Genomic DNA, 11,186 nt, shown 5'->3' with positions numbered 1-11,186 from the left:
AGCTGTGTGACTCCAGACAAGCCCCGTCCCCTCACGCAGCCTGTTCCTAACTCACAACTGTGGGGTGGCGCCTTGGTTTACATTCATGCCTGTGAGCTCATCGTAGATCACAGGTGGGGAGACTGAGGCCCCGCAGTGAAGTGACTAGTCTAGAGACATGCAGCGACAAGAGAAGAGACCCATCCCAAGCCTCTGCAGCTCAGTTGCTGGAAATGGGTTCTTCTTCCCTCCTGGTGCCTCTCAGGGTCCCGCCCCGAATCACCTGCTTCCCGCAGCAGCGGTGGGGGGTGGCAGGTGAAGGGCCGCACTCAGACCGGAGGGATATGAGAGCCTGTGGGCAGGGGCAGGCTGCTAGGGGCTGCTCTGGGCATTCAGGTGGACCCCAACGGGTGTGAAGGAGCCCCTGCTGCCCTGCCCTCTGTGAAGCTGGGTGCCCACCCCCACCATTCTCCCACAAGGGAACATCCTATGGAGAGTCTTGCTGCCTGCAGGTCAAGGCAGGTTAAAAACTGGGGCTCAGGAGCCAGGTAAATGTGGTCTGAATCCCCCACCACCACTCAAGCTGCACGATCCCTGCTTTGGGCTCTGCCCTCAGCCTCCCCCTCGCCCCCCCTCCTTCACAAGGGTGTACAGCTCTCTCCCTCCCACCAAGGCCAACACAGGCCTCATCTTGGTTAATCCTCGTTCCTCATAGCTCACCCCTCACCAGGCCGGGCAGGTGGGAGTGCTTTTTGGCAGTCTTGGAGGAGGTGTAGACACTGCCTACCACTCCGCAGTAGCTCAGCTCTTAGAAGATTGGGGGGTGTTTATTTACTATTTTTTAATTCATTGCTGTTTTTTTAATTAAAGGAAGCTTAACTGGAAAACTGACAAAATCTCAAAAAGAATCTAACCCTTAGGGGCCCTGATTCCTCCTCTTCAGGAAATGTGGTGCTAGGGGGCTTCCCCCTTGGCTGGCTCAGTTTCCCTCCCACAACCACTCCTGGAAAAACGCCATCTAAATACCTGCATATTTTGGTCTTTCACCTGGAAATCTCCTGCCCTACAGTTTGGACTATTCAGCAGTGATTTGCAGGCTTGTGCGGGTGTCAGAATCACCAGAGGCAAATGAAAAAAATTCACATCCCTGGGCTCACCAGAGGGTATCTGAATTCAGCAGGTCTGAAACAGTAGTGAGGCTGGGGAATTTTAATCCCAGTCCAAGGATTGTGATGGGGATTAGGGGACACTTGCAGCCATTCTGTGTTCTGACCACCAGAGGGCGCCGTGGACCGAGATGAGCGGTCTCCCTTTGCGGTCTTGTTCCTCCAGACAGGTTGCTGGTTCCTCCATCAAGGACTTGCTGGTCAGACGACAGGCTAGGGGTGAACCGTGTCCCAGTGGGAAGGAGCTTCCACAGAGAAGGAAGCTGGACGTCAGGAAAGAGGCTCACAGTGGGCAGTGATTCTTGCACACTTGGACTCCTGAGCTCAGAGAGGCCAGGGCCCAGCCTGGAATCCCTATCAGCCTGTCCTGCTCTGGGGTGTGCTGTTTACCCAACACCGATGCAGGGGCAAAGGCTTAGTGGCAGCTGCTCTGGCTCCCAGCCCACCTAGGGCTCTTTGTCCTGTCAGGGATGGGGGCAGAGGGTGGACCCCAGGAATTTCAGCTGTGAGTCAGCTCTGAGTGCCCAGGGGATGGGACAGGGGCTGCTGGCCAGGGATAGATGCTGGCCGGCGGGACCCTGCTTCCGCAGCTGTGGGTGGCCTTGGTGATTCAGCTTCCCTCTGCCTGCCTAGAGGGGGCCCGCCCTGAGCTGGGAGAGGGAGGAGGTGTTCGGGTTAGGGAGGGGCGAGGGAGGGGTATTAAGGGGCCCCGTGGTCCAACTCTTCCGGATGCAGAGGCCCCATGGGATAACTGTGGCCAGAGATTGGGTAGTTCCGAGACTGGTCCTAGGATGAGGTCTCCTGTGGGGAGGGTGTCCTTGAAAATGAAATCTCCTGAGAGGCTAAGGCTTTTTATTAGGCTCCCTCAGAAAGATACCCCAGGGTCTCCCGCCCTGTGTTCATGTCTATGGGGGGCCTGCCTTGGCGCTGCGTGGGGAGGGGCCTGATCCCCCACCGGTGTGGGGAGGGGGGACAGACAGGCTGACCACTCCAGCTAGGAGGAGGTCTGCTGACGGAGGTAAAGCTAGGCTGATGGAGGAGGAGCTGCGAGCGGGCGGCGTGGGGGAGGGGCGAGACATCCCTCTCGGCTTCGGGGGCGGAGCCTGGACGGAGGTGGCGCCTGGGGCTCAGCCCAATTTTCCGGGTGAGGCTCGAGGGGCGGCCGCTGAGGCGGGGCCTAGAGCTCGGAGCCTCGCTCTCCGCCCGAACCCGGCGAGAGACCCCACAGCAGCCTGACCCGCCGGGAGCTGGAGCTGGCGCGGAGGCCCTGCCGGAGCCGAGCTGAGTCGAGCTCGCCGCCTGACACCGGCCGCAGCGCAGGCCGGCGCGTCAGCCCGCCGCAGGGTCTGGGCACTGTCGGCGGTAGCGAGCCCGACCACCGGGACCACCGGCACCACCGGGCGCGGGAGCCCGGATCGCCCTTGCAGGCCTGACCTGAGCACGCTGGAGGACCTGGGGTTTGGACTGAAGAGAAGAGGGGTGGAGGATTCCATGTAAGCATAGCGTGGGCACTAGGAGGGGAGAAGAGTGGAGACTTCGCCTGTCACGGGGCAGAGGTGTCCGGCGCTTACTAGGCCAGGCTTGAACACCAGGGAGCCTGGCATCCCAGCAGAAGCGACCTAGGCTCTGCCCTGCCTGAGCCGGGGACACAGCATAGCTTTTGGACCTCGGCTGCCGCAGGCCGGGCACAAGAAGCAGTGTCCTCACCTGAGACCGAGCGGGATCTACAGTGGGGCTCTCTGGTGGCCCAGAGCTGGTCGCTGGGGAGCCGGCCTCCTGACCCGGCCCCACTGGTACGGATGTGCCGCTGCCCGCGGGAGCGCCATGACGGCAGGATGACCTCAGCTGAGGCAGTGGCGGTGGCTGGCGGTGCTCGGTGGGCCGGGATCCCCACCGAGCACCCTGACACCCCGCAGGCGCTGCGGCGGCCTGGCCGGGCCTGGGTGGCCGTGGCAGCGCTGGTGTGGCTACTGGCGGGAGCCAGCATGTCGAGCCTCAACAAGTGGATTTTCACGGTGCACGGCTTCGGGCGGCCCCTGCTGCTCTCGGCACTGCACATGCTGGCAGCTGCGCTGGCATGCCACCCGGGGGCACGGCGCCCCATGCCCGGCCGCACCCGCCGCCAAGTGCTGCTGCTCAGCCTCACTTTGGGCGCCTCGATGGCCTGTGGCAACGTGGGCCTGAGCGCTGTGCCCCTGGACCTGGCGCAGCTGGCCACCACCACCACGCCACTGATCACGCTGGCCCTGTCCGCGCTGCTGCTCGGCCGCCGCCACCACCCACTGCAGTTCGCCGCCATGGGCCCGCTCTGCCTGGGGGCCGCCTGCAGCCTGGCTGGAGAGCTCCGGACACCCCCAGCTGGCTGTGGTTTCCTGCTGGCGGCCACCTGCCTCCGTGGGCTCAAGTCCATTCAGCAGAGTGAGTACCCAGGACACTGGTCGAGGAGTTGGGGATTGGGGTGGGAGTGTGGCCTGGGTGGCCCTGTGAGGGGCTATGGCCATTATCCAGTTTTACAGATAAAGAAACTGAGGCGCATGGCTTGGGAAGAGTCAGGAACTGAGGCTCAGAAAGGGCCAACCGCTCAGTGAGTTCCAGGCCCCAGACTTAGGCTCTAGAGTCCCAACCAGCGTTTCATCCAGCTGGCTGCCATAAATCTGTGGTCCATGTTTTGTCAAGCCTGGATCTCCATACCTGATTGAGGAAGTCACTGTATTGTCCCCATTTGACAGGTAGAGGGGCTTGCCCTGGGCCATGTGAGCAGCAGAGGCAAGATTTGAACCCAGGCAGGCAGACTTCATGCCGTCCGAGTGATGTGGCATAAGGCTGTGGACCCGAGGGAGGCCTGATAGTGGAGACTAGGGAAAGAGAAAGAGGGCAAGGCCATGAGCTGGGATTTGGAAGTCGAGGGCTTTTGCTAAGTCTGGGAAGGGCTGGTGTTTACTGGGAGCTCCAGTGTTTACTGGTCCCATGCTAGGTGTTGACCTTGAGTCTTCATGGCAACCACCACCTTCATCCCCATTTTACAAGATACTGGAACTGAGACCCAGAGAGGTTCATGATTTGCCCACAGTCACACAGCTCCTAAGGACTGGAATCCTAGTCCATGTGACTCTGGACCTCAGCTCTGATGAAAGGGGGTTGGGGGCTCTGGACAGAGGGTAAGATGGAGGCTCCAGGCCTAGACCCTGCTAAATCACTCTGCCTGAGGGTGGAGACCACCTTCCTGCCTGTCCTACTGAGGGTCCTTTGAGTCACAGCCTCCACCATCTCTCTGCCTCAACCCAAGGGTGCCCACTCAGGTTGGGGAGGCCTGGGTTCCAGCCACACCTGGGCTCGTGCTTCCTGGGCAACCTTGGGCAGAAGGGGAGATCTGGATCTTGTCTGGGCCTCAGTCTCCCCATCTGTTTGGTGGAGGAGGCCAGAGTTGATAGTCCCAGGGCTTTCTTGGTCTCCCTCCCTTTCAGCTCTGAGATCCTGTGACCCAGGCCTGGGAGAGAGAAGGGGCTGCTCCAAGGGCCCTGGGCTGGGGTTAGGGCAGCCTGCAGCCAGAGAAGGTTGAAGTCAGAGCTCAGCCCTGCCTTACAGTCATCGGAGCCAGGACCCAGAGTCCCTGTACGCATCCTCCAGGGCCCTGAGGTGGGGCCAGAGCCCAGTTCTATTTTTGCCTTCAGGTTACATGAGAGCTGGGACCTGAGCTCTGGGCATGAGTCAGTGGGAAACTTGACCTTGTACCCTGCCCTGGGCAGGGCCAGAAGGCTGGGAAGGCCCCAGCCTCAAGGTTCACATCACGCCTGCTAAGGCCCAGTGCTTCTCACACAGGAGGAGCCCCAGCCTGCAGGACAGGCTATGGCCGGCCAGGCCTCGGGCACATGGACATGGGGTGGCAGGTGCCTGGCATCAGGCTGCTCCTTGGCTCTGCCAGCTCTCTCCTTGTCTCCTGCCTGTCCCTGAGGCAGGTTGGTTGCTTGCTCCAGGTGCCCACAGCATCCTCTGCTTCCTCCATCAGGACTCCACATGCCTTGTATTATAGCCTCTTGTTTACCTGTCTGCCTCCCACCAGACAGGAGCTCTGAGAGGGCATGGCCTGGTTTTGAGGCAGCTCCATGTCCCCAGCACATAGCCTGGGGCCTGGCCCAGGTAAGGTACCCCTTAAATGGTGGGTTTATTAATGGTCTGATGGCAGAATTGGCAGGCTGGTTAAACTCCTTGGCTCAGGGTGCTAAGGAGGGAGCTTAGGAGGCTGGAGGCCCCACCAACAGAGATGGGAGCCCAGCAGAGGTGGGGAGGAACAGACTAGAGATAAGGGGTGAGATGGGTTTTGGACAAGAGGAGGTTTCTACTGCCAGACTTTCCAGGAAAGTCATCGGGGCCAAATTTAGACTAGAGTGTGAATGGCTGACACCAGCTCCTTCCCTGAGGGCAGACTCTATGGGAGCAGGGGATGAAGGTCCAAAAAGAGGAGTGCCCAGCAGCCACAGGCAGGTCCAGCAGTTTCTCTCCTTCCTGGGCCAGTTGTGGACCTGGGGGGCTACACGGGGAGAGGAGTGATGCCACCTTCCCACTCACAGAAAGGCTGGGAAGTGGGGTGCCAGTGTGCTGAGACTTGTCCTCAGCTACATCCACCTGCATGAGGGAACAGCCTGACCCTGCCCACTGAGCTCTCAGGCTGGTGAGGAGAAGTGGAGATCACAAGGCAGGGGAGAAGTGCTAGAGCCAAGGTGGGCATAGCTGTGGTTGGGTGGCTACTTCTAGGGGAAACCAGAGAAGGCTGCCTGGGGGAGGAGGCAGGCAGTGCTGGTGACAATAATGTAATATATAGTGGTGAACACTTGCTGAGCCCTCACTGTGTGCCCACACCATGCCCAGCTCTTCATACAGCCAGAGTAGGAAAGGGCGTTCTGGGAGGGGGAAGCAGGGCTTGCCAGGGCACGGGTGTCAGCCAGCCGGGGCAGCATGTGGGGGATGGTGACAGCTGCCATGGCCAGCAGTTGCTGCTGGGCTCCAGGCCCTACACTCAGCACCTCACAGGCCCCCGTGAGGGGCATGTTGTCACCTTGCCCATGCTCCCACAAGAGGACAGGCATAGAGAGAGGGCGGCTTGTGTCATATCACACAGCTCGTGATGGAGCAGAGACGGGATAAGCCAGAAGCCAGCGGAATGGGGTCTAGAGAACATTTGTCCACAGGTGACTGAAGCTTGGCGTGTTCAGATGCTGAAACAAAAGTGTCTTTGGAGGAAGAGAAGTTGTTTGTTTTTTGTTTGTTTTTGGCCACACGTGTGGCATGTGGGATCTTAGTTCCCCAACCCCACACCCCCTGCATTGGGAGCACAGAGGCTTAACTGCTGGACCGCCAGGGAAGTCCCAGGAGAGGTTGAAATGCAGGGTTTGGTGGGAGCTGGCAGAGGAGGGGTCGCTGAGGAGGCAGTATGACAGGCTGGCATTTTGGGGCCCCGGGTGGGTGGCCTCTGGCAGAGGATCCCTGCTCTTTCCCTGGACTGCAGCAGAGGGAGGCAGAGGGCTGGGTGGGATGCAGAACAGGAGCAAGTGGCAGGGGGAGGAAGTTAGGACCTTCCTGCCTGGCTGCCTCTCAGAGGGTGAAATTTGCCAAAGGTGAAGTTCACCTGAAATCCTAAACACCTTCCAGTGATCGCACCTTTAACAGGCAGGCCACAGGCAGCTCGTAATGGTGCTAAATTTGGAGCGGACGAACAGGAGGCATTCCAGTTATCTGTTCATTTCTAGAAATGCTTGACAGAAGGACTGTTGCCTAGAGAACAAAGCCAAAACATCAGAATGAAATGGAGAGAGAAATAAGATTTCCTATTCTAAGCATAGCCTATGAGTAAGCACCTCTGTGGTTCTTTGGAAAGTGTGTGTCAGAAAATGCATAGAGGCTCAGAGAGCCCTGGGAGGGGATGGGGAGCCATGACTCATCTCTCGCCACGAAAACTGTCTCGTTGCCTTCATGCAAGTACTATCATTTCATCTGAGCTGGGTGTGATTTTATGATGGGCACCACTGGTTTTGTGAACCAGCTGGGTGGTAATATGAATACACACACACAGGCACACATGCGCAAGGTGGTAGGATCCTCTCTTTCCTTGCAAAGACTAAGGTTTCTTCTGTGTCCTGGATTCATCTTGACAAGCCCCAGCGTTGGTAGCAAAAGATGCTGATTATCAGTGATAAACAGTGAGTGACAGCCGGGAGCAAACAATGACCTTGTTGTTCCCTGTCATCCCAATGGTCATAAGTGATCGAACATTTGATTCAAATGGTTTTTAGTATTTCAAACTCTCTATCTTTTTTAAGCTAAAGGCCACATAGCTAGTAAGTGGCAGAACTGGCCTGTTGGTGGCCTGTACCTGCTCTGGCATGGGAGCTGCACTGTGGGGCTGAGGGTGCGAGAAGGGCTGAAGCCAAGAAAGCTGGGTCGGGGCCGCTTGGTTCAGGGCCTTCAAAGTTGGTTAAGAGCCCAGGATGTTTTTCTCCAGGGCCTGGGGAGCCCCTGAAGAATTTTTTTTTCACGTTTATTGATCAGGGGGACATCACAAGCAGATTATTGTTTCAGCCTGTGGGAGGAGTAGGTGATAACGCTTATTTGTTTTATCTGTTTACATTTACTGAGCACTTACCTTCTAAGGGCTTTGTGTACATTATCTATTTTAATCTTTACAACAACCCTGCATGTTTAAGGTTTTATTATCCTCCGATTTTGCAGGTGAGGAAACCTAGGCCTATAGAGGTTAAGTGCCTGGTCACAGGTAGTCAGGAGCGGACCGGGTCACCACTCAGGCAGTCTGACTCTGGATTCTTGACCTTCTTGTTACAAAGCGGGAGCCACTAATTCCGCCTGAGGGGTTGGGGCAGGCAGGCTTCCTGGAGGATGGGCCGAGGAGGAGGTTGTGCCGGGTTGGCCTCGTGGGGGTTGTCTCGCGCCGGGTGCTGATGGCTGCTGTCCTGGTTGCAGGTGCCCTGCTGCAGGAGGAGAGGCTGGATGCGGTGACCCTGCTGTATGCCACCTCGCTACCCAGCTTCTGCCTGCTGGCAGGCGCGGCCCTGGTGCTGGAGGCTGGCGTGGCACCGCCGCCCGCCCCCACCGACTCCCGCCTCTGGGCCTGTATCCTGCTCAGCTGCCTCCTGTCTGTGCTCTACAACCTGGCCAGCTTCTCCCTGCTGGCCCTCACCTCGGCCCTCACTGTCCACGTCCTGGGCAACCTCACTGTCGTGGGCAACCTCATCCTTTCCCGGCTCCTGTTTGGCAGCCGCCTCAGCACCCTCAGCTATGTGGGCATTGCGCTCACCCTTTCAGGAATGTTCCTTTACCACAACTGCGAGCTCGTGGCTTCTTGGGCTGCCCGCCGGGGCTTCTGGCGGAGAGACCAGCCTGGCAAGGGTCTCTGAGACCTGAGGGAGCACAGGGACCACGCGGGACTGCCTCAGCCTGAATCCAGCCTTGGCCCATGGCCACGGGAAAACGGGGAGAGTGGGCAGCCTCTGGGGCTGTCGGGGGAGATGGGTCTTCCTGCAGGGCCACCTTGGAGGCTGGAATGGGGACTCCCAGAGAGACCCACCTCCTGTCCCTGCCTGCCTCTCCTCATCACAGACCCCACTCAGCACTGGATGGTGGGTCCAAGCCCGGCACAGTCCCTGTGCTTGTCAGAGTAATTATTACGATTAGTATCAACTACTACGCCGAAAACTGCTGGCCAAACTTTGAAAACCTCACCGTGTTCTAATGATGAAGATGATGATGATGGTGACGATGATGATGATGATTCTTGGGGGTCGCACAATCCTTCCTCCAAGAAATTGGGAGGCAGCTAGGAGGCCCAGGGAAGGGCTTCTTTGCTGCTGGGCTTCCCTAGGGAGTTGGGGTCGTCTGTGCCAACTCCAGGCAGCTGCTGTGGCCTCAGCCCTGGGCCCCCCAATTTTGGGTCTTCCGTCCTCAAATAAACTATTTTTGCTTGTACACCTGTGTCATTCCTCGGGGTGGCAGCCAAGGGCCGATAGCTGCCAGCTGCCCACAAGGAAACGAGGACCCCCTCCCTTACCAACCGGGGCCTGGCCAGGCCCCCACCCCAGCCCTCTGCTCCGGACCCTGCACGCCATCTTCCCGCAGCCCCGGGGGCATCTCCTAAAACACACTCTTTGTGTGGCTCCACACTGCTCTTGGGACAAGGTCAGAGCTTCCTACCCCAGACCATAGGGCCCTCAGGGCCTGGCCCCACAGCTTCACCAGGCTCCTCTCCCCTCTCCCCTCTCCCCTCCTTGGGCTCCACCTTCCATCTGCACCCGCTTCCTTCAGGTCCACCCGCCTCAACCCCCGACCCCAAGCCTCCCCACCGGAGCCTCTGCACGTGCTGGTCCCCTGTCTGCTGTCCACTTCCTACATCTGCTTCTCCCTTTCTCATGGCGAAACCCTTGCCTGGGGGTGAAAACCCAAACATGCAACCCTCCTCTAAAAAAAAAACCAAAAAAGAAGCCTGAGGAAGGAAGGGCCTGGACGAGGGGCCGTGCCCAGGGCTGTGGGCGCAGAGGGCAAGGAATCGAGTGGCTCCATGGAAGGAGGAGCACTGGGGGGCGGGGGCATCTGGAGGGCTGGCCCAACTCAGCTGCATCACGTCTCACATCCTTCCCTTGGCTGTAAGCACTTAACGCCCGTCACCTACCTGCCCCTGCTGGGGGCTGCCTGTTAAAAACCATAAGGTCCCTGCCTGGGTTAGAGAGACCTGGGGCCTAATCCTGCTCTGCCTGCCTCACTGTGTACCTGGGGTATGTATCTCCCCTCCCTGAGCCTCAGTTTCCATATCTACAAAATGGGCTGATGATCCCCATGGAGAGGATTCCAGTGAGGAGCCTGGTAGGCGGGGCCCGGGGAGGAGAGAGAACGATGGGGCCAGTGGGCTTGGTCCCTATCTTGGGCTAGTCATCCACTCTCTCTGAGGCTCTAGGCTCATCTGGAAAATGGGAGGATGGGAGCTAGACCAGGCCGGGGTTGGGGTCTCGGGGGCCTGGGACTCAGGGAGGAATCATGCATTCCTTCACGTAGCCAGAATTCGTGGAGGACTGCTGTGCCAGCCAGTGGTAGACAGGGCTGCATGGAGGGTCAGCCCCAGGCTGTGGGTGGGGGCAGTGAGGGCCTGGGAGGCACCCGGCCCAGGCAGGACAGGCGCAGGGTTTCCTGGCTCTGGCCTCAGCGCAGGCCCGTCTTGCGGAGGGGAAGTGGTCCTAGGCTGAGTCACTCACCACCCACCCTCCCTGTGACTCAGAGATGCTACCGGCCCAGTCCCGTCCTGGTGCAGCCTGGATACCTCCGGGCTCCGCACTGAGGCTTGGCCAGACAGGACAGAGGATAAATGGCTTCAGGTGGGTAGGGCCTCCTTGGTCCTCAGGACCCTTCCCCATTCAAGGAGGCCCCTGCCATAGTAGGAGCCTCCTGCAGCGCCCTGGCCCTGGCTCCTGGGCCCCAGGGAATGCTTGGCTTTAGAGTGAGCCTCCCATCAGATCAGAGCCAGCCCCTGGCGGTTGTGGGGGCAGAGTGGGGGGAATTGGAGCTGTGCTTGACCTGGGGGCCACCCAGCATTGAGGTGATTCCCTCAGGGTCAGAGTTAAAGCCCTCCCTACCACCCCTGCCAGCAGTGGGCACAGTGAGCACTGGCCTGGCAGTCAGAAAGCCTGGGTTTGTGTCCTGGCCCCCTTTCTCACCTGTCTGACCTGTCTGGTCTCTGCCGGCTTCAAAGGGATACTCACAGGGAAGAGCTTATCAGGTGATTCCCATTGACGGCTCTCTGGACTCTGCTGCTTACTTGTTCTGTTTCCTTGTGCGAGACACTTCACCTCCCCAGCCTCCCTCCTTGTGCCCAGTCCCTGCTGGGAAGCGATCTCTGGATAACAGATGTCACCTTCCTTTGGGGGCGGGGGGTGGGGGGTGTGTGTGTGTCTCTTCCCTACCCTCACCCCTCCCCCGCCCCATGCCAGGCTGGGTTGAAAGCCACAAAGCTCACGCCAGCTCCCTGCACCTCTCCAGGCAGGGCCC

General features: G+C 59.1%; 1 protein-coding gene across 1 annotated transcript; it reads left to right on the top strand.

Moving 5' to 3' along the window:
- Positions 1–1,835: 1,835 nt before the first annotated feature.
- SLC35E4 (solute carrier family 35 member E4) lies at positions 1,836–9,119 on the top strand. Its single transcript, XM_032654497.1, has 2 exons — positions 1,836–3,563; positions 8,118–9,119. The coding sequence occupies exons 1-2, from the start codon at positions 2,945–2,947 to the stop codon at positions 8,549–8,551; spliced, it is 1,053 nt and encodes a 350-aa protein (XP_032510388.1). The 5' UTR covers positions 1,836–2,944; the 3' UTR covers positions 8,552–9,119.
- The last annotated feature ends 2,067 nt before the right edge of the window (positions 9,120–11,186 follow it).

The sequence above is a fragment of the Phocoena sinus genome, chromosome 14 (genome assembly GCF_008692025.1).
Source record: "Phocoena sinus isolate mPhoSin1 chromosome 14, mPhoSin1.pri, whole genome shotgun sequence".
Classification (NCBI taxonomy): domain Eukaryota; kingdom Metazoa; phylum Chordata; class Mammalia; order Artiodactyla; family Phocoenidae; genus Phocoena; species Phocoena sinus.
The sequence above is the reverse complement of the archived record's forward strand: the minus strand, read 5'-3'. Positions and strand labels throughout refer to the sequence as shown.